General features: G+C 66.4%; 1 protein-coding gene and 1 pseudogene across 6 annotated transcripts in view; one reads left to right on the forward strand and one right to left on the reverse strand.

The window, feature by feature from the left end:
- LOC149123228 (enhancer of mRNA-decapping protein 3-like) overlaps positions 1–22,039 on the forward strand; it is a 54,148-nt gene that overhangs the window by 19,542 nt on the left and 12,567 nt on the right. For 3 of the 6 annotated variants that reach the window (XM_089310887.1, XM_089310888.1, XM_089310886.1), the window contains one exon: positions 8,217–9,097. The exons of 2 other annotated variants lie outside the window; for them this stretch is intronic. In XM_089310887.1, coding sequence (XP_089167013.1) covers positions 8,217–8,644 — 428 coding nt within the window. In that variant the 3' untranslated portion in view covers positions 8,645–9,097. Of the gene's footprint in view, positions 1–5,231; positions 7,720–8,216; positions 9,098–22,039 lie in introns of those variants that run through there. One more of the 6 variants, XM_089310895.1, reaches the window with a different exon arrangement.
- On the reverse strand, positions 2–10,209 carry LOC149123229 (tyrosine-protein kinase CSK-like; annotated as a pseudogene).

Consider the following 22,039-nt stretch of genomic DNA (forward strand, 5'->3'; position numbering starts at 1 on the left):
GTTAAGCCTCCACCTGCAGATCGGGCATCCCAGTTCGAGACCTGGCTGTTCCACTTCCCACCATCTCCCTGCTAATGTGCTTGGGAAAGCAGCGAAAGGTCACCTAAGTGCTTGGGCCCCTGCACCCATGTGGGACACCCAGAAGAAGCTCTGGACTCCTGGCTTCAGCCTGGCCCAGCCCCAGATGTTGCAGCTATCTGGGGAGTGAACCAGCAGATGGAAGATTGTTCTCCCTCCCCCCTCCCCCTCCCCCTCCCCCTCCCCCCTTCTCCCCTCTAATGCTGCCTTTCAAATAATTTTTTTTTTAGAAGTAAGTTAATATTTCCTAACGTCCCATCCCTTTGGCACAGGAAGGAGAATGGGCACTGATGCCAAGCTCGAAGGTATAGGTGTGGGTGTGGGTGGGGCCCGCGTGCCTGCGCGCCGCCCTGCCGCCCCACCTTCTCCCGCAGGGCCTCGGGGGCCGTCCACTTGACCGGCAGCTTGCCCGTGTCCTGGGTGCTGGAGGCCTCCTTGGTGAGGCCGAAGTCGCTGACCTTGGCCATGTTGTCCTCGGACACCAGCACGTTGCGGGCGGCCAGGTCTCGGTGCACAAAGTTGTTGCCTTCCAGGTACTCCATGGCCTCGCACACGTCTCTGCGGGCAGCACGGGCGGGGCTCAGGGGCACCGGGGCGGGCTGGGGTCCTGCTCCCCTGAGCCCCCCGCCCCCGGGGGCGGCCGCAGAACTTGAGGAGGCAGTCGCCGCCCAGCACCGAGCGGCCGCGCGACCGCAGGTAGTCCACCAGGCTCCCCTGCGGGCAGCGGACACTCAGGACCCGGGGTCAGCCCCGCCCCCAGGACCACGCCCTGCACCTCCCACTGCTCGCTCATGGTCCCCACTCCGCGGAGGGGCACAGGGAGGCTGGGATGGGGCGGCCACTGGTCCCAGGTCAGGGTGTGTGTGGGGGGCCCACCTTGGCCATGTACTCGGTGACGATGTAGAGCCCGCCCTTCTCCTCCACGATCACGCCCAGAAGCTGCACCAGGTTACTGTGCCGCAGTTGCCTGCGGCGGAGGGGGCGGGGGCGTCAGAGTCTGCCCCGCCCCGCCCCCGCCCGCCCGCCCGCCCGCCCGGCCGCCGGACTCACGTCATGACCGAGGCTTCAGCCAGGAAGGCCTGGGCCCTGGCGTCGCTCTTGATGCACTTCACGGCCACTTTGTTGCCCCGGTAATCGCCCAGCATCACGTCTGCGGAGAGCAGAGGCGCTGACGCCCTGGTCCCTGGTCCCCGGCCCCGCCCCCCGCCTCCGGCCCCGCCCCCAGCCCCTCCCCCCCGCCCCAGCCCCTCCCCTCACCTCAGAACTCCCCCTTCCCGATGGTCTGCAACAGTTTCAGCTCTTTCATGTTGAGCGCCCAGCCACCTGCGGGGAGGGCGTGAGGGCTGGAGGCGGGCCTGTGGGTCCCGAGCCTCCGGGACGGCCACGGGCTGGGGGCACTTACTGCGGTAGAACTCGTCCTGGGCGGCCACCGTGCCCTCCATGACCTTTGGTTTGATGAGGCGCGTGCAGAGTCCATCGGCGTCCGAGGTGTAGTGCTGGGGAGGGCAGGCCAGGGCGCTCACGCAACGCCCAGCGCTCGCCACCAGAGGGCGCCAGAGGCCGGTCCCGCCCAGCCCGGCTTGGCTGTGACGGGGGAGGGCGCCCCATTTCTGGCAAGCCCAGCCCCTGACACGTGGCCTGTTCCCCGGACCGCTCCACACCTGGCGGTTGCTACCATTCCGGGCCTCACCGGTATCCTGAACCCTGGCTGAGTCCGGACACTAAGCTCCAGCCAGGTGCGCTCAGAGACCCTCCCCTCCCTGGTCAGGCCACACCATGCCAGGGAGTAGGGGCAGGGCGGCTGCCTGCGGCTGTGGGGCTGCGTGGGCACTGCCCGGGCAGGTGCAGGAGCCTGGGCCGCCCCGGGGGCCGCCGCTCTGTGAGTGCCTGTGAGACCCCGGTCTCTGGGTCCGTCCGCCGGGCCCTGGACTGCTCACTACTCTGCACCTGTCTCCCCCGCCCCCACCGTGGCTGCCCCGCGGGGTCAGGCGTGAGAGCAGCAGGGCCCCCGGACTCCTGCGCCCACGCCCCAAGGCGGCCTGTGTGTGGGCGCCCGCCGGCCGGCTCACCTCCACCAGCTGCATGAGGTTCTCGAAGTACACCTCCTCGTCGATGCTGAGCTTGCTGGCGTGGTACATGATGCGGTAGTGCTCCACCTTGCCGTCGCAGCTCACGCACAGCGTGTAGTCCCCGGGGTAGTTGGTGCTCTCCCGCACCAGGAACAGGCCCGTCTCCGGCGGGTACAGGAGCCGCTCGGCCTGCTCCCGCGTGATCTTGCCGTGGAACCAGCTGGTGGGGGGAGGCCTGGGGGTCACGGTGGCCCGAGGGGGCGGAGCCCGGCGCCTCCTCCCTCCCAGGGTACTCACGGCATGAGGCTGAGCTTGGTGCCCGCCTTCACGCCCTCTCGCTTCTGGACGTAGTTGGCGGGGATGATGCCCTCACGGCCCACCTTGTTCTTCGCTTTGTACCAGTTGGGGTCCTGGGGAGAGGGCGGCCCACAGCCTCTCAGGCTCTGCCGGCCCCACGGGGGGCTGAGACCCAGGGGCAGCCCGGGGCGGGGGGTCCCCGTCTACCTTGGTGACGGCCACGGTGGTGAGCACGTCTCCTTTGCAGAAGGGTAGGTCCTGCTCGGCGGTGCCGTGGAAGCTGTACTTGGCGATGCACTCCGTGCCCGAGGGCCAGGCGGCCTGCAGGGGGGCGGCGGCCGGGACCCTCTCACCCACACGCCCTCCATCCAGGTCACAGCCTCTGCAAGCAGGGATGAGGTGCCCCTTCCGCCGCCCTAAGCCCTGACGGACAGCCCATGCGGGGCCCCTGCCTCCCGCTACCTGTATCGCCGACATGGTCTCAGGAGAGCTGGTGTCCCCGAGTCAGCAAGGCCGGCCTGTCGCCTGGTACCATCAGAGCTGCGGGGAGAAGGGACGATGGAGCGGGGCCGTGCGCAGACGGCCCCCACCCAGCCCCTGAGACTTGGGCCCGTCCCTGCGTGCAGATGACACAGGCTGACGCTCCCACTCTGGGGACCTGGGGCCGGCTCTTCCCGCCCGGCCAGCAGCCGGGGAACCCGGGGATCAAGGGGGCTGCCGACCTTAGGCCGGCCTCTGTGGGGCAGCGGCAGTGGAGCCGCCGCCGGCCAGCACACCCGGCCCGCGCGGCTCCGAGGCAGGGAAGGAGCCGTGAAGCCCAGGTCATGCAGGCCCTCAGCCCACGCGGGTCTTTCACCGACACGCGTGCCCAGCCTCTGCTCCCGCAGGCAGAGGTGGGTCTGCGCCGGGAGACAGCGTCCCCGAGATGGGCGGAGGGGCGCGGCCAGCAGCGGGCTAGGCACAGCAGGGAGACCATGCCGCAGCGAACACAGAGAAACCGGCCCTGAGGCAGGCGAGATGGAGGCCTCGCGGCGCCCAGGGATCGAGGCTCGGCCGGAGCCCTGGCCGCTGCTGCTGCTGGGACAGCCTCCCCCGTCACGTGGGACAGTGCTGATGTGAGCAGCCAGGGCTGGGGCCCGAGCAGGACAGCACACGGCCTTGGGAGCCAGCGGGAGCCCGGGACACGGCCACGTCCAGCCTCAGCCCCAGGGTCACGGACAGGCAGAGGGGAGCTTCCGACCCGGCTCCTCCTCCTAGGGCGTGTGGGGGCCAGTGACACCCCCTTTGTGAGTCCCAGGTCCTGCACCAGCAAGGGGGGCCGGGACCCCTGCCGCAGGCTGTGGAGTGCCTGGTGGATTAACCCTTCAGCGCCCGGCCACAGAAGGGCTCCCTTCCCCCGAGCACTCCTGGCCCCTCGGTCCCGAGGCCAGCCCGTCCACCCCAACCCCTCGACAGGGACAAGAAGGCCCGAGGAGGACGACTGAGCCCCCAGCACAGGAGGGCCCTGCACGGTACGGGAGAGCTGTGAGCTCCTCACTCCACCTTATACTGGGGCTCCCACTTGAACGGGGGTGGGGTGCGGCCAGAAGGCCCTTCTGAGCGGGGGCCCTGCCAGCTCGCCCCTCCCCCACCCTTCCCCAAGTGCACCGCCACCGGGAAGCGTGCAGGCTGCAAGCTGCCAGTCACCCCCAGCTGTCAGTTTGCAAACACTGCTTCCGGCCCACAGCTGCCACCGCCGCCTCCCCACGGCCTGGATGATGATAACAGAAATAATGGCAGGCCCGGGTGCCGGGCGCGGGGTCTGTGCCAGGCCCGGTCCTTGGCACGTGCGGATCCGCAGCACCCTGCCGGCTGTGGCGGGGGCTGTCGTTACTCCCAGCTTACAGGAGAGGCCCGCGTGGCCCCGGCCCAGGCCACCCCTCCATCGCCGGCCGGTGATGACTCCGGAGACGGCAGGCTCTAGGAGGATGCCCAGAGGGGAAGCCCCTCCCCTGCCAGGTGGGAGGCTGCAGACCCAGGCCTCCTCCCTGGGCGCTGAGTTCTGTCACGTGACCTCCCGGGGCCCACCCCTTCCCCCCAACCTTGGGGTACAAGACTGCTCCCGGGAGGGCAGGTGGCCTGCACAGCTCCAGCTGCTGCCCGGGGTGTGGACAGCCAAAGGCAACAGGAGCCACTGAAGGACGATGGTGGCACACAGTCCCAGGCTTCACAGCAGGGAGACCGGCGGCCGCCTGCGCCAGGCAGCGGGGCTCAGCAGTAACAGCCAGGGGCCGAGCCGGGCCCCCGCTGTGTGGCACCGGCCGTGCACTGCTCCTTCTGTCCAACCCGCCCCAGCCAGGAAGCCACAGTCCGAGGGGACCACAAGCAACCGACTCCAGACTCCAACATCACTAAACGTTACCACCACCACCACCCCCCGCCCAGAGGTGGGAGAACGTTCTAGACTGTTCTAGGTTAAATCGGATACTAAAGAAATATGCAAACGAGGCTCAATGAGTGATCCTAAAGTGGATCCTTGATTGAGGGAAAACAGGACCACAGGGGGAGGGCACTGGTGTGGAATTACGGCCGGTGTCCAGAGCTGTGACGGTGGCACACGACGGATGGGTTAACAGTCACACTGCAGCGAAACAAAGCACCAGGAAAATACACACGCAGGGGCGGGCATTTGGCACAACAGCTGAGATGGGGCTGGCACTGTGGCACAGCGGGTAAAGCCACGCCCTGCAGGGCCAGCATCCCGTGTGGGTGCCGGTTCAAGTCCTGGCTGCTCCATTTTTGATCCAGCTCCTTGCTGATGGCCTGGGAAAGGAGTGGAAGATGGCCCACGTGGGAGACCCCAAAGAAGCTGCTGGCTCCTGACTGCACCCTGGCTCAGCCCTGGCTGTTGCAGCCATTTGCGGGGAGTGAACCAACAGATGGAAGATCTCTTTCTCTCTCTACCTGTCTCTCTGTAACTCTTTCAAAAAAAAAAAAAAAAAAGAGAGAGAGAGAGAGACACGACCCTGCTTGGACACCTGCGTCCCTGCCTGAGAGCTGGGGTTTGAGTTCTGACTCACTTCTGACCCAGTTCCTGCTGATGCACACGCAGCAGGTGACGGCCCAAGTGCTCGGGCTCCTGCCACCACGAGGGGAGATCCAGCTGGGGTTCTTGTGTCAGCCTGCTCGAACCCCAGTTGTTGGAGGAATCCGGGGACCCTGTGGATGGACGATCTCTCTCCCTCTTGCCTTTTTTTTTTTTTTTTTTGGACAGGCAGAGTTAGAGAAAAAGGTTTTCCTAATGTTGGTTCACCCTCCAAGTGGTCACTACGGGCGGCGCGCTGTGCCGATCTGAAGGCAGGAGCCAGGTGCCTCCTCCTGGTCTCCCATGGGGTGCAGGGCCCAAGCACCTGGGCCATCCTGCACTGCTCTCCCGGGCCACAGCAGAGAGCTGGCCTGGAAGAGGGGCAACCGGGACAGAATCCGTCGCCCCGACCGGGTGTGCCGGCGCCGCAAGGCGGAGGATTAGCCTAGTGAGCCACGGCGCCGGCCTCCCTCTTGCCTTTCAAGTAAAATGGAAATAAATAAATACGCACACCCTTCGCTGGATCCCACTAGCTGTACATCAAATATATTCAAATGTCGCACCCGTCCTGCACAGGCGGGCTTTTCTTCGCTGCACAACATGGCAGGGCGATGCTGCCCAGAGCACCCACAAGGCACCGGCAGACTCATCTCCGAGACATGCAAGCAGCCGGAGGGCACGGGGAGGCCAGGTGCAAGCAGGGGGCCACTTCCCAGAAGGCCTCACCATCCGTGCCTCTCCAGGAGGCAGGGAGTCCTGGATAGTCACCACGGATCCCAGCAGGCCACTGCAGACACAGGCAGGCCGGCTCCTGCGATGCTAACGCCCTGGAGACCGGGAACCCTGCTTCCCACCTGACGAGGCAGACGAGGGCCCCGCCCACCTGCCTGGGCCCCTGCACCCACGAGGCAGACCTGGGTGGGGTTCCAGGCTCCCAGCTTCTGCCTGGCCTGGTTGTCGCCATTGTGGGCATCTGGAGAGCGAACTAGGGGATGGAAGATCTCTGTCTCTTTCTCTTTGTTGCGCTACCTTTCAAACACACAAATACAAATAAATAAATAAAAAGGCTAGATGCAGCTCACACGATGCTACTTCAAAGCAGCTGTGGAAAAACATTCAAGATAAGTTTATATTGGTGCAACCAAATCCTAAAAACCACAGTTTTTTTAATAAGCTTACTTTTATTTCCTTTTTCTATGAACTTTTTGAAGTCCCCTGCTGCTACCAGCTTTTTTTTTTTTTTTTTTTAAAGATTTATTTATCCATTTGAAAGGCAGAGACAGAGAGAGGACTTCCATCCACTGGTTCACCTCCAAGATGGCCGCAACGGCCAGAGCTGCACCAATCTGAAGCCAGGAGCCAGGAGCTTCTTCCGGGTCTCCCATGCGGGTGCAGGAGCCCAAGCACTTGGGCCACCTTCTACTGCTTTCCCAGGCCATAGCAGAGAGCTGGATGGGAAGTGGGGCGGCCGGGACTCAAACCTCTGCCCCTGTGGGGTGCTGGAGTGGCAGGTGGCCACCTCCCCCGCCGCGGGCCCCACCAGCCATGTCCGACACCGGGCTTGCTACAGGAAGTGGCAGCAGAGAGGGGTGAAGTTTAAGGGACATTTGCTTCTTAACTGCACTATTTCCTGTTTCGTCTTTTTTTAAACCACATGTATCCATTACCTCCCTCCAGTAGCAAACCAGCCACATTTTAAAAGCTGGCTCATGGGAGGCCTCCCTGGTTCCCTGGCTCAGCTGGGGCGCAGGGAGCTCATCACAGCTGCAGCCCCAGCGCCTGCAGACACTGAACGAATGAATGAACAAACAGGGAGGCGGGCGGGCCGGCCGCGCCACACCAGGGTCCCGTAAGGGACAGGCTATATTTAACCCCACTGGGACAGCAGCTGCCTCCCCACCCCCACGCGGCTCAGGGACAGGGCCCTGGGATGTGGCGGGGTGAGCTCTTCACTGACTTCCTGCCCCAAACTCTGCTCCCAGCAGCCCTTGTGCCGGGGTCCCGGGAGCAGGCTGGGCATTGTGCCCAGGCGCTGAGGTCAGTGGCCACAGCCCCAGGCAGGCCTTTCTCGGGAGCCCAGACCGCCGGGCAGGGGAGGACGAGGGAGGAATTGGGGCCAGGAACTCCCAGGCTGCCCTCTCCCTGCCCCCCTCACCCAAACGCCACTGCTTCAAGGGGCGTGGGAGCCTTTGCCAAGTGTTTACACCCAGCTAAAAATACCCACTAAAAGGGGAAGTGTACAGGGACCGGGGGACGCAGAGCCGCAGCCCCTAGAGACGCTATGGCAGCCACCGGACCCAGCTGGACTCTGGAGGGGGCGGGGTCAGCAACAGGAAGGGCCCAGCCTTCCCAGACTCTGGGCAGTGCTAGGGAGCCGCCCCGTGCGCCCAGCATCACGCGTGGTGAGCCGGGAGGGCACCCAACAGAACCAGAGCGAGGACCCGGCCTCCCGCCTGTCGCCAGTCCGCTCAGTGCTGTGACAGACCGAGCAGAGAGCAGGGCAGCCCGGGGGGGCTTCCAGGAAGAAGGGGCGGGGGTGCCGGCGCCCCACAGAGGCGCTAGGCCTGGCTGCAAGTGTCCTCCAGCCCACGGGACAGCCACAACAGAATGAAGTGTGGGATCCCGGCACGCCCTGGGGAAGGGCAGCGCACCTGTGGCGGAGCCCAGCAGCCGGGCTGGTTGGGCGGCAGTGAGATGTTTCTGCGCAGGTCACCTGACACCCCGGGCCGCACGCACGAGGCAGGCGGAGCAGCCGTGGAGTCCCGCGGACCCCAGCGGCCCAGGCCCAGGCATCTCAAGGTTGGGCAGCAGTGGAATCGCACACAGGACCCGTGGCGACGCCATCACCTCCCTGGGCGTCCGCAGGCAGGACGGGAAGACACCCGCTTTGGCTCCAGCGCCCGTTGCCAACCCCACTCTGGGACCCTCGGCCTTCAGCACCCCTGGCCCCAGGGGAAAATGGCTGAAAAACGCTAAAAACCGGATTACAGCAGCGCGACGTCTTTTCCCCTGCCCTAGTGACTCAGTGGGACCGGAACCCTGTCTAGCGGTTTGGGCAGAGGCGGCCGATGGGGAGCCGCCTCCTCCCCCCACCGCCCCCCACCGCGGCAGCCAACTGGCCCAGAAAGGTTTCTAATTACCGCTCAGGAACCTAATTACCTACAGGCGCGGGCAACGGGGACTGTGGGCCTCCCAAGGGCCCTCACCCAGGCCTCGGCGGCCCCCACCCCAGCAGCACAGGCTGTGGCCTTTGCATCCTCATTTGCCTACATTTGCATAAAAGCCACTGGGCCCTGACCTCCCAAGACATTTTCCAAGTCCTGCAGCGTCCCTGGCCCTCACCCCGAAGTCTCCCAGCCACAGGAGACTGTGGCCCAGAGGCCCCCAGATTCCTGGCCTCCTCATTTCAGAACTGGGACCGGCAGAGCTGGCGGCCTGGAGGTGGCGCAGTGCCGCTGGCGGGACAGGGGGGCTTAGCAACGCCCTCCCCCAGCAGCACAGGAACCAGGGCAGCTGCCCCCACCCGGCGCGGCCCCGGAGGGTCCCAGGAAACGCAGTGCAGGGAGCTGGGCTCCGCAGGCCTCTCCTCCCACGTTTCCTTGGGCAGCACAGGGGGTACCTGATGACCGGCAGGCACGGATGGGGGCCTGCCCCTGGCCTCTGCTCCGAGCAGCACAGAGCCACTGGCGCCCACTTCGGGCTCCGTGCAGACCCCCTGGCCTTGCACAGAGAGGCCTGGAGCTGGCCCAGGGCCACACAGCAACCAGAGGAGCGCCACACAAGGAGCTCTGTTCCCACCCTGCTCCCTTATTTGCATGGGCCCCTCCCCTGCCAGGAAGTCCTCCAGGTTGCTCTGGCCCTCGTGGCTCCCCAGCTTCTGAGCTCCCACCAGCCCTGCCAGGAAGCTGGAACCACAAGCCCCCGCCCCGCCAAGTGACACCACTGGCCAGCGGGGGAGCTGGTCCCAACCTCCTGTGTTCCTGCAGCATGGACAGGCACAGGCGCCCGCGGCCGGGCAGATCCCGGGCTGCCAGGCAGGCAGCGTGGTGGGTCACAGCACACCCAGGTTTCCACCCCAGCAACCGACCGCAGGGCCAGCAGAGCGCAGGAGCATGGGGGCGCGGCGGCCTCTCTTCTGCTCGCTCACAGACCCGGAAGGGGAGGGCGGCGGCGGGAAGCTGCGGTCGGAGGGGGTGCAGAGCTGTCCTCACTGCACCTCAAAACCAGGAAGAGAAACCGAGGTGGCCCAAGGGCAGGCTGTGCTGTGCTGGACAAACCCTGGGCCTCAGTTTCCCTGGGAGGGGGAAGTGGGCGCCTCTCTGCCAATCCGCCTGATGGACGGGTGCAGGCTACGCCCAGCGGGCGGTGCAAGCCGCCTGGTGCCCAATCGAGGCACACCCCCAAATGGTGGCACCCCCCTGAGCCTCAGGCCGGGCGGCCTCACCCCAGCCACGCAGGGAGCACACCGCTTCTCCTTCCCCAGCTCTTTATTTTTAGGTCTGAATTTGACTTTAATCATTAGTTAGCGGATTCTATTTCCAGCCCTTGGATGAAGGGACCGAGAGGGGAGGGAGGAGGGAGGAGGGAGTGCTCCCTGCTGGGCGTGGGGGGCGGCCCTCTCCTCCACCCATCCTGTCCCCGATGAGGGCAGAGGGAACTGAGAAATACCCAGAGGGCTCGCGGCAGCCAGGCCAGCGTCTTGGGGTGGACCCCACCCTGTGACCTCACTGCAGCCCGAGCCGTGAGGCCGGAGGGCGGCAGCGATGCCCGCTTCCCTTGCACCAAGGCCGGAAGCCAAAGCCTGGCAGCCAGGGTGCAGGTCCCGCACGCACCTGCCCGTGGGACCCTGCCTGGGTTAGCTCCCGTGCGGCTACGGGGTCTCGGGCCCAGGGAAGGCCAGGCAGAGGCTGGCCGCCGCCTCCCTCACCCGCACACTCAGGTGAGGCACACCTGTGGAGGAGGAGGCGGCCGCCCCCACAGTCGGCCCCTCAGCCTTGGGACAGGCTGGGAAGACCAGGCTGGCAGGGTGGGGCCGTGGAGGTGCCCGGATCCTTGTCTGAGCCTCAGGCTCAGGAGGCGTCTGTGTCCAAGGGAGGGCTGCGCTGGCCTCGCCCAAGCCAGGAGGCAGGAGGCCACTGGGCACTCAGCTCGGATGCTGCGAGGCCGGAAGGCTGATGGGTGGGGTCAGGCCGGACACCAACCAGCGGCCGTCTCCCCAGGGCCAGCCCCGGGCCTGGGCCAGCCAATCGCAGGGTGACGGGGAGGGGAAGGCAGGCGAGCTGGGCAGGGCACTGGCCAAAGTAGCCCAGACCCTCCGGCTGGAGGGGGCTCTCTGGGTAGGGACCCCCCCACCTCTGCCCATGACTGGGGCCCTCCCTGCACCCCCTCCTCGTGAGGGGTGAGGAGAGCAAACGGGTTGTGCCAGCATCCCCATTACATAAAGGACCCTGGCTCCGGGGGTCAGGGACCTGTCCATCGTCCATCCACTCTGGCCGACGTGGCGTGGCCGGGCCTGGCACCCGCGTCGGCCAGCTCCTCTCTTGGCTGCTCTTGGGACACACAGGGATGACCCCAGGGACAGAGGGGCGGCACCGCACAGGCCTGGCCCGAGGTGCCCGCGGCCCTCTGCAGCTTTCTGAGGCAAAGTCTCCCGGAGCGCGAGGCCCCCTGGGAAAACGCTCAAACGCAGCATCAGCAGTGGCCGGCGGACGAGGCCTGCGGCCCCCCAGGAAAGCTTGGGGGATTTCTGCTGTTTTCTAAGTTTTTCTGCTTGGCTTTGGTGCTGGTTGTTGCTTTCTAAGTTGGGAAAACTAGCACACCCGTAACTTTCGCACAGTGACCCCAGAACCGCCTCCGCGGACCCCACCTGACCCCCACTCGGGCCCAGGCTCCCGGGCCACTTCTGCCACGGCATAGACCCGTGGGGACACCGCTCTGTGGCCTCTTCCCCAGACTCAACGCCTCTGCCCTTTGGGGACACGTGTCAGGGTTCCGAAAGTCCTCAAGAGGCATGGCACAGAGCTGCACCCGCCACCCGCCCCAGGCTCTGCCGGCTCCACTCCGGGGCGGGGGCACTGAACCGGGCCCCTCTCCCTCTCGGGCTCGGGGGCACCACGCGTGGCTCGGCCTCGGCGGAGGCAGGAGGCTCCTGGTGCAACGCAGAGGGAAGAGCGGCCACTTCTGAGAGCCAGGGCGGCCCCGAGGTCACCGAACAGAAACCACATCCCGAAGCCGTCCTCTCCACACAGGCGGGGGCCCTGGCCTGCCCCTCAAAACCCCCCCAGGCCTCTCTGGGCAGGCTCCGGCTCCAGGACCTGGCCAGGTCTCCTCTGTGTGTCCCAGCAACTGGCAGAACCCTAAAGCAAAGGTGGCCCCCCCCACACCCTCCCTCCTCTGCTGGGACCCCCAGGGCCCGGGCCCCTCAGGTGTTCCCGCTCCCCCAGAGTTCCCATGCCAAGGCGCTGTCAATGGGGAGGGGGCTCCCAGGCTCCTGCACAGACAGAGCCGCTGGAGGTGTGGGGAGGCCCGGGTGGGGGCTGACCCCCCACCCCTCAGAACGAACTCATCCCCTGCAGGGGGCACCCAGCCCCAAGCACCAGGGGGAAATCTCAGGGCTGGGCCGGAAGCCCCCTCTCGCCCTCCTCAGGGGAGCACGTGCTCACCCCACAAGGCCCCCTGGGGCTGGGCCTGCGTCCTTAGTGGGCGAGGGTGCACCCAGGGCTTCCCCCCACCAGCAGCAGCCCCGGCCTCTGAGCTGGGGGCAAGCACTGTCCGCCTCATCGTTCCACCAGAGGCCAGGGGCAGCTGTCCCCCTCTCTGCCCTGCTGAGCCTCAGGTCCCCGCAGGCCGACAAGGGAGCCCCAGTTAAGCTCCCAGGCTCTGGTGGCTGGACACACCCCTTCCTGACACCTGGCCCCGGCCCTGAGGAACCTGGGAGAATGGGCCGAGCCAGGTGGCAGGAGGTGGAGGCACGGCTATGGCCTGGTGTCACCTCCACCCAAGACCCAAGCCCTGCCCATGTCCCCACCCAAGGGTCAGAGATCTCTGAGAGTGACAGGTTCAGGCCCTGGACCTGGGTCTCCGGCAGAACTCAGGGGTCCACTGGGGCTTCCGGGCCGGACCAAGGCAGGGGTCAGGAGCAAGCAGGCCAGGGCACCTGCAGAGGCTCCGGCCCACACCGATGCTCTTCCCCTCCCGGGGGGGCCTCCGACCCCCTACCCACCCAGAGCTCCACCAACCGGAGCTGGGGGCCCGACAAGCCCTGTGGGGCTGCAGGCGGTCCCTCCCTCCCTCCCTCCCGGCCGGCTTCTGACAGTGGCTCCCGGGAGAATTCGAACCCGACAACGATGGGGCGCCCCAGGCGGTGGGGGGTGGGGAGTGGACGCGGCGGCGGCGGCGGCCACGGGAGCGGGACGGGCCACCCCCGCGCGCGCCCCCCGCCGCAGGCAGCCGGGCACTCACCTCTGGCGGGGCACTGCGGTCCGGGCGGCATCAGCGGCCTGCGGGACGCTCCGCGCGGCCGGCGGGCAGGGGCGGGGCGGGGGTCCCCGGGGGAGCGGCACAAAGAGCGGCGGCACGGCCCGGCGGAGGCAGGGGGCGGCCGCGCGGCCCGGGCCGGGCGCGAAGAAAGGCGGCGGCGGAAGGGGGCGCAAACAATGTGGCCCGCGCGGCCCGGCGGAGTTCCGCTTCCCCGCGCCGCCCCGAGGCTCGCCGGGCGGACGTCGCGCCGGCGGCCGGGGGCCCGCCCCGCACGCTCGATCGGGGCCGGGGGCCGCGAGCTGCACGCCCCGCGGGCTCGGCGGCCGGGCGAGGGCTGGGCGGGCGGGACGGCGGCCGCGGACGCCCCGACGGCGGCGCGCGCGCGCGCGCTCGGACCCCGCCCGGCAGGACCCCGGGGCGGCGGCGCGCGCGCTGCGGCGGGCGGGCGGGCGGGGGGCGCGGGGGGCGCGGCGGCGGCGGCGGCCACCCTCGGCTCGCCCGGGCTCCGCGGGAGGAAGCTCGCAGGCCCCGGCGAGAGGAAGCGCGGCCCGGATCTCCGCCCGCCGCAGCGCGCCTGCGCGAGGGCCTGCCCGGCGCGGCGGGGCGCGGGCGGCGCCCCCTGTCGGGCGCCGGGGACACCGCGGGGGGTGTGTCCGCGCCGGGCCTCGCGGGGCTGGCCGTGCGAGGGTCCGTCCCAGCCGCACCCCCGGCCCGCGCGCCGGCCCCGGGTCCGTGTACGGAGAGCGCGCCCTCGCCTCGCGCAGGGGGCGCTCCTTGGTGCGCGCAGGCTCCTCGGGCCCTGCCAGGGGGGCTCCTAGGAGGACCGCTCGGTCGCCGTCCGGGGGTTCTCGGAGGGTGGACGGCAGACTGACGGGCCCAGAGGCGCTCGCCAAGCGGGAGGTGATGGAAGGGTGGAGGTGGTGCGCCAGGTGCAGCGGTGGGAGCTGGGCTCCTGCAGCCACAGGGCTGGGAGAGTCCGGACAGCCTCCCCGGGACCCTCTTGGACTTCACGCTCAGCCTGTAGGTGACAGTGAGGGAGTAAGTGGTCAGTAGCTGAGTGACCCTGGGCCGGTGTCTGAACCTGTCTGTCTCTGCATTTGATAAAACGAGGGAAATAACAGCTTGTGCGTCTCTGGGGTTTGTGGAGAGGAAATGAGTTAATATGTCTAAATTGTTTTGCGTGCAGCCGCCGGCGCACGTGGTGGGCCCTCGGTTAAGTACGGGCTGTTATCATTCACCGCCGTGGAGGAGGGGCGGGGAGGGGGCCAGCCCGGAGCTGCAGGAGCTGGCAGTGGGCTCAGTCGTGGGCAGGCGGACCTGGAGTTTACGGGCACCTTCTGGGAACTGGCCCTGGAGCCAAGGGTCTGATGTAGGGAGACAGGAGGATGGGCGTTCTCCCTGGTGGACCAGACTCATTGGCAAAGTCCCGAGGGACCAAAGGCACGAGGGGGCCATGGAGACTTTGGGGGCCCAGAGGAGGGAGAGGGAGCACCTATGATGCTGGGAGTTGGAGGCCACCTTGCCCCTGCCCCCCCCCCCAGAGGAGTGGCAGGTTGGCCCTCTGACCCCTGGGAGGAGGCACCCAGAGATGGGTGCGGGGTGATGTTGAAAGAGTGTGGATTTGGGTTCTGCTCTCAGAGTTCAGCCTCCTGGGGCTGTGCGACCTTGGGCTAGTTACTTAAGGTCTCTGGGCCCAGTTTCCTCTTTTGTAAGATGAGGTGTGCACCTCCCTCCCGAGAGAGTAGAGGTGGTGCAGATTCAGCAAGATAAGAGCGGGTGGAGGGGCTGGCGGGGGTGGAGGGGCTGGCGCTGGCTTAGCTGCTTTCTCTCTCCTCTGAAGGCGAGATGGACCGATAACCGGGCTGGCGGATGGAGGGGGGGTGCCTCTGGGCCTGGGGGAGGCTGTCGCTCTGCAGAGGCTTCTGGAAGGAAGTGATTGACACGTCCCTCCCCCGGGGGCTGGGTCAACTGGTGGAATGGGAAAGCAGCCCCTGGGGGGACGTGGGGAGTACGAATTCCCCGTCCAGTGTGGTCACCAGCCTGGGTGCCTTGGACCCCAAACACGCTTGACATTTCCACTGCGCTGGGGCCGGGGTTTGAACTTTGGAGCCAAACAAACCTGTGTTGGAATCCTGGCTCCACCTCTTCTCTGCAGAGTGAAATACATGTTGTAGCCTTCCTCACGCGCAGCCCCTAGGGGTACCGTCAGCAAAGTCTCCTCCGCCCCCCACCTGCCCCGTGCTGTGCTGTTTACAACAGCCCAGTCAGTGCCTCCCAGCCTCTCCCGGTCACTCACTCGGTGGACACTGCTCTGGGGATGCTGCGAGCAGGCAGGGTGGGCCACACCCCGGGAAGGGCCTGAGCTGAAGAGTGGGGGAGGTGGCTCTCGACACTGCTGTCCACACAGTGCCTCTCTGGCCGGGGAGGCTGCAGGTGCAGGGCTGGCCACTTGGGGCTGGAGCTGCCGGGAAGACAGGGCCAGGCTGGGGTGACACGCAACACCTCGTCCTAGGACAGTGTTGGAGACACCTGTGCAAGGTGGAGACGTCGGCCTGCCCAGGCTGGCCCACGTGTCCCCTGCGTGGTGGGGTGGGGGGCAGAGGGGAGCTGAGCGGCTGGAGCCTCCGCGGGGCGTGGGGCGTGGGGCGTGGGGCGTGGGCGGAGCTCTCCCGGCTTCCGGCTGCACTCAGGAGCCACAGCCCACGCAGAGCCGGGTTGGTGGCCAGAAGCCAGAGCACGGTGCAGCCAGGGTTCCCTCCCCTGCCTCCTCCCCTCCCCCGAGATGACAGTTTAGAGAAGCAGAGCGGGTGTGAAACTGCTCGACACTCGCACGGTCTGGGCAGTCCCCTGGGGCAGAAAACAGGAAGCCAAGATTAAAGGCAGATTTCCAGCAAAGTCCCCTCTGCTTCCTGCAGAGCAGGTGCTCAGCGGGCAGCCAGCTCCCCCTGCCCACACCTCTGGGCCCCGCCTCCTCGGCCTTGGCTTGGCCGGCACCGAGCCTCTGCCCAGGCTCTGGGGTCGCTGTGGAAGGAGCCGGCACTGGGACACCCAACCGTGGCACAGACAGGAAGCAGCGTCTGTGGGCCGGAGCAGACAGCGGGGGGGGGGTCCCTGAGGCCAGGTGTGATCCTGCGCCCGCCCCAAGCTGTGGGGTGGAAGTGGTGGGGAAGGGGGCCCAGCGGGCGAAGCCACTGCCTGCACCGCGGGCATCCCACTGCGGGGCGCCCGGTCCAGTCCCTGCTGCTTTGCTGTGGGCCCTGCAGGCAGCCGGGGAGTGAACCAGAGGATGGAAGATCTCTCTCTCTCTGCCTTTCAAATAAATCAATAAATCTTTAAACACACACACACACACACGCACGCACACATCGGTATTCTTAAAAAAATAACTAAAGCGGCAGAAAGGCGACCTTCTCAACAGGCAGCAAGGAGCCCAGGACAGCCTGCGGACTGGGTCCCCAGGGAGGGGAGAGCAGCGGCCGCCCAGAGCCGGGGGCCACGTGCTGGCTGGCCAAACTGCTGTACCCACTGCCAGGGGCTCCCGTGACTTTCCCCTTCCTGACCCACCAGTGAGTGGGCTCTTGGGGTCGGTGCCAAGGCAGGCAGCACGCCTCCCAGGAGCCCTCCCCACTCTTCCCCCAGGCCTGGGCACCCAAGTCCCAAAGCTGTCTTTGGGGGGCAACGCACCTGTCCAAATGCAAGAGTGTTCCATTAAAAATAAAACATTTATTTATTTGAAAGGCAGAGTTACAGAGAGAGAGGGAGAGAGAGACAGAAGGAGAGGTCTTCCATCTGCTGGTTCTCTCCCCAGATGGCCACAATAGCCAGGGCTGGGCCAGGCCCAAGCCAGGAGCCAGGAGCTCCTTCCAGGTCTCCCATGTGGGTGCAGGGGCCCCAGCACTTGAGCCATCCTTTGCTGCTTTCCCAGGTGTGTTAGCAGGGAGCTGGATCAGAAGTGGAGCAGCTGGGACTCGAACCCGCACCCATACAGGATGCCCACGTTGCAGGCAGCAGCTTTACCTGCTGCGCCGCAGCGCAGGCCCCAGGGGTCCCACACTGCGTCTGGGGTGTCACTCAGCCCTCCTCAGGCGGGGTGGGTCTGTCACGAGGATGACGCAGGCCCCTGGCTCTGGGGACAGGTCTTGCTTCGCCGTGGGCACAGCCTTTCCTCCTAGGCCTGCTGCTCCCGTGAGCTGCGGGAGACACTGGGGCTGGGGCTGGTGGGGGCTGCCGGCACCGCCGCCCGCTGTCGCTCCCCGAGCACCCACAGTGTGCGGTGCGGTGCGCCCTTGCTGTCCCTGGATGGCTGTGGAGCCGGCACTGATGGCACGTGGTAGGCCAGAGCCTGCAGCGCTGGCACCAGGCACTTCCTAGGCAGGCAGTCTTGGCTTCCGGCACGGGGCTGGGGGGCACCTGGGACCTGGAGGACCCCGCCCCCTGCCATGGCACACGCCCCCTCCTCCTGGGTCCCTGTCTCCCCAGACAGTTCTGCCTGGGATGGGGCCAGGGTGGGGGATGCGGCACGGGTGCTCAGCCGGTTCCCAGGAGGGCCAGGCCGGGGCTGTGTGAGCGCCCAGCACAGAACCTGCAGGAGGTGCTGGTGAGGGGAGGAAGGCTCTGAGGCGGCCTACCTTTGATCGCAAGGCTGCAGGAGGGAGCCGGGAGAGGTAGGGAGGCTGAGCAGTGTAGCAAAACCTACAAGACGCTTCCGCGTTCCTGAACGTGTGCAGAGGCTCGACTCAAACCCCATCCCAGCGGAGCCCAGGGCTCTGCTTACCGACGAACGAGCCGGCCAGCCTGGGGTGGGCGTCTGGCACAGCGGTTACGATGCCTGCCTCCCATATCCGGGTGCTTGGGTTCGAGTCCCACTTCTGCTTCCAGGTCCAGCTCCCTGCTGATGCAGACCCTGGGGGACAGCGGTGCTGGCCTGGGTAGCTGGGTCCCAGGCCCCCAGACTTTGGTTGGGCCCAGCCCTGGTTGTTGTAGGCATTTGGGGGCAGTAAACCAGAGGTGGGAGGATCTCTGTTGAGAAACAGTGTTTTTCTTATTATTACTTGTTGAATTCTGTGCTTGGTGGAGGGTGAAGCTTATGATTATAAAATAAACTGAAAGTATACCACTGGAAAAACTCGAGGGAGGAGGAGGAGGAGGCGGGAGGGTGGGGTGGGAAGCATCTCTATGCTCCTAAATCTGTATCTATGAGATGGGGCTCCTGAGCCAGGCTGAAGCCAGGAGCCAGGAGCTTCCTCCAGGTCTCCCACATGGGTGCAGGGGCCCAAGCACCTGGGCCATCCCCCACTGCTTTCCCAGGCCACAGCAGAGAGCTGGATCGGAAGTGGAGCAGCCTGGACTCAAACCGGCTACACCATAACACCGGCCCCCTTCAATTTTTTAAAATTTTATTTAAAAGGCAGAGAGACAGGGAAAGAGAGCTCCAACTGGCCAGTTCACTCCGCAGATTCCTGCAATGGTCAGGGCTGGGCCAGGCCGAAGCCAGGAGCCAGAAGGCCATCCTTGCACGTGTGTGTGTGTCGGGGGGTGTGTGTGGCAGGGACCCCAGTGCTTGAGCCGCCATCTGCTGCCTCCCGGGGTCTGTATTTGCATGAGGCTGGAGAAGTGGAAGAGGTGGGACTTAAGCCAGGCACCTCCCTCTCCCCTGCTCCACCCCGTGTGGGATGTGGCTTCCCCAGTAGCATCTTAACTGCTGTGCCACATGCCCAACTGTCTGCCTTTGAAATAGGTTAGTAAGTAAGTAACTAAGCCGCCACCCAGCCCAGAAGCTGTGAGGTCTGGGCCCCTCCTCCTGCAGCCTCCCAGGGTCCCCTCTTCCCTGCGGCTCTGCCAGCTCACTGTGGACGCTGTGCCCTGGTCCCCAGCTCCAGCCCCGCTGCTGGTGGCCTGGTGGCCGCAGGAGCTTGCCCCAGGGCCTGGGCCTTTTGCAGGCAGCACCCGGCAGCTCAATGAACCCCTTTGTTTCAGACTCCGTAGCCTGTAGGGCTTGGGTTGAACCTGAGGAGGCCGGCTGAGGGTACCACTGAGCAGGGGCCCCGGGCAGCAAGGGGTGGGTTCTGAGCTGGGGGTGGGGGAGGCAAACAGGACCGAGTAAGGGGTGGGCTGTGTGTGCAAGGCCCGGGGTCGGGGGGCAGAACCTGTCACCCCCACAGCTTCAGCAGCTGTGAATCGCAAATTACAAAGACCCCTCTCAGTCTGGGTGGGGAACTCACGGGCGGAACTCCAGGAAGCTGCCAGGACCCCTGCCCTCTGCTGTGCCCACCACGGCCCCTTCTGTGCCCGAGTCCTGGTCTGCAGCTTAAGTGTTGGCCCAGTGAATGGGCCCGTGAATTTTGGTTCTCCTTCTTCCTCTTCCTCCTTCTCCCCCTCCCCCTCCCCCTCCCTCATCACCACCACCACCACCACCATCCTTCCCAGCGAAGGCCCCGTGTTTTCACAGCTGCTGGGGTGGGCTCCTGCCTTCACCCCTGCCCAGCCGTGAGACCAGAAGCCTAACTCACTGGCCTTCCTGAGCCTGGCTCCTCTTCTCTAGAGTGGGGATGAGGGGGGTGTTGGGCACAGCCTGGGCCGCCTGCACCCACTCTCCGTGTGCCTGCACGCACACGCTGGGAGGCAGCGGGTGATGGCTCAGGGCCTTGGGCCCCTGCCGCCCACGTGAGGACCCGGATGGAGCTGCCAGGCAGGCCGCTCACCTCCCACTCCCGGAGCAGCCTTTGCGGCTGCCCTGGCTCTCGTCCCCTGTCCTCCGAGGGCTCAGCCGGCCTCACTGGCTTTGTCTGTGCCGAGCTGATGCATCGAGAGCCCTCATTCACCCGCTCCCTGACCTGCAGGGCAAGGAGGCTTCAGCAGCCCGACGCTGCCCCTCCGTGCCACTCAGAGCCCTGCCACAGCCCCGGGGCCCCAGGCGCTGGTGCAGCCCCGGGACCCCAGGCACTGGTGCAGCCCCAGGACCCCAGGCGCTGGTGCAGCCCCAGGACCCCAGGCGCTGGTGCAGCCCCAGCTTCCTCCCTGGGGTGCGACTTCAGGGGTGCACAGCTGGGGCCTGGCTGCGGAGGGGACAGTGCGAAGAAGGAGCCAGGCTCAGCTTTCACACCCAAATCCTCCTTTGGCCAGGAGCTGTACCTGTGGTCTCCGCGGATGTCCTGGGGGCAAACGGCCCTCCCTCCGCCATGGGTCCAGTGGTCTGGAGAGCGGGGGTCAGCAGGGACCCCGGCACCTGAGCCACCACGGCTGCCTCCCAGGATCCGCATCAGCAGGATTGCAGAGTTGGGAGCTAGGGCTTGAACCCGAGAACTCCGCCAGGGGACGCGGGCATCGCCTGTGCCCCGTCCATCCTAACCTAATCCGGTCTCCAGGGGCACCCTCCTCACACAGGGGCCGCCTGCAGGGGTCCGGCCACCTCTCCCTGCAGCCAGGAACGGCTCTGGTTGGACAGATGGGCCCCTTAACCACCGCGCATTGGCCCCTGCAGCCTGGGGCCTTGAGCTCGTGGGAACTCAGCTGCTGCTGGTGCCGCCATGGCCAGCCCTCACCACCGGCTGGCTCACCGTGGGGTCAGGCAGAAGGGGAGGGGGCAGCCTTGCCTGGAGCTGCAGGCTGGAGTCCCCAGGGCTCTCACTGTCACTGAGCGACTGGGGGGATGGGGTGGGGTTGGACGGAGCTGGGGGGCCTTCAGACCCACAAGGGCGGGGCCTTGGAGGGACTTTTCAGTGTTAACCAAGAACCGAGGCCCGGCAGCCTCCCCCTCCTCCTGGGGGCAGCCCCTTCCCTAGGCCCTTCTGTGTGTTCCGGGGGCTCCTGGGAGCCACACAATTATTTTGTGCCAGCGTCAGCCCAGGTCAGTTTCTGTTCCTTGTGACTTAGAACCCGGCCTGGCACCCCCAGCCTCCAGTGGCGGGTAGGAGGATGAGGCAGGGTCTTGAGTGGGAAGGGCCAGGTTCACGGCCTTGATTAGACAAAGGCCACTGTGTCCCCCGCACTGGGCGGGCCTGGCCTCCTGCCCTTTTTTTTTTTTTTTGAGATGAGGTGGCCTGGGCTGGTCTGAGGGGGAGCAGCGCCCCCTGGTGGCCAGAGTGCAGATCCGGGGGCAGCGGCAGGGGAAATACCTGGTTGTGGGGTGGCTCACGCTGGCCTGGCCCGCAGGCCCTGAGCTGTTTGGATTGTTAGGAGGCCCAGGCTCGGCCAGGGCCAGGGCCAGGGCTGACTGTTCCCTGCCATCCAGACGGGCTGAGGCAGAGAAACCAGGGCAGCCGGAAGGGAAGGAGATACGGCAGCTTCCCGAGAGCACGGGCGAGCGGCCAGCTGCTGACCGCGCTGCAGGACCCAGCCCTTCCAGAAAGCGCGCCACGGGCCCCTGTCTGGCTTGGAACGGGACGGCCAGACCGGCACGTGGCTGCAGGACTGCCCAGGTCCCCTGCCTTGGGCCGCTTCCTGCTTCCAAGGCCGCCACCACGCTGGCCCCTGGGGCTGCTGCACTGGTCCTGAGTCACGAGGGCCACGCCTGGTGGCCCGCCCACCGTGCCTGCATCTTTGCTCCTCTGCTCCTCATCCCAGATCTAATCTGCAGGACAAGGGGGACCCTCAGAGGCGCAGCCCAAGCCCTGCAGGCTCCCTCTCTCCTGCCCCCTCCTGGGGTCCCCGGGTTTGCCTGGCAGCAAAGGGGGCTGTGAGCTGGGCCAGATGTTTGCCTCCAGCTAAGCCACCGGAGCCGCTGGTGAGGGGCAGGAGGGCCTGGGTGCACCCGTCCCGGGTTCCACATGGGAAGCAGGCTGGGGCCAGACAGCAGGCTCTTTGAGGGGGCAGCACGGGGCGCTGGTGCTAAGTTGGGGTGTCCAGTAGTTGGGGGGGCAGGCAATTCTGTAGGAGCTGCAAGAGCCACCACCAGCCAGCCTGGGGTCAGAGCCAGCTCTGCAAGTGACCAGAGGCGTCATCCCGGGCAGCGACCTCCATGTCTGCACCTCTGTCCCCTCCTGTCCCCCCCACCCCCGAGTGCTGTGCTGGCCCCGTGGGGGCAGAAGCCCAGGAGGGCCTGCCACAGAGCGGG

Source organism: Oryctolagus cuniculus, chromosome 12, assembly GCF_051225735.1.
Source record: "Oryctolagus cuniculus isolate XC-2025 breed Fujian yellow rabbit chromosome 12, ASM5122573v1, whole genome shotgun sequence".
Taxonomy (NCBI): Eukaryota; Metazoa; Chordata; class Mammalia; order Lagomorpha; family Leporidae; genus Oryctolagus; species Oryctolagus cuniculus.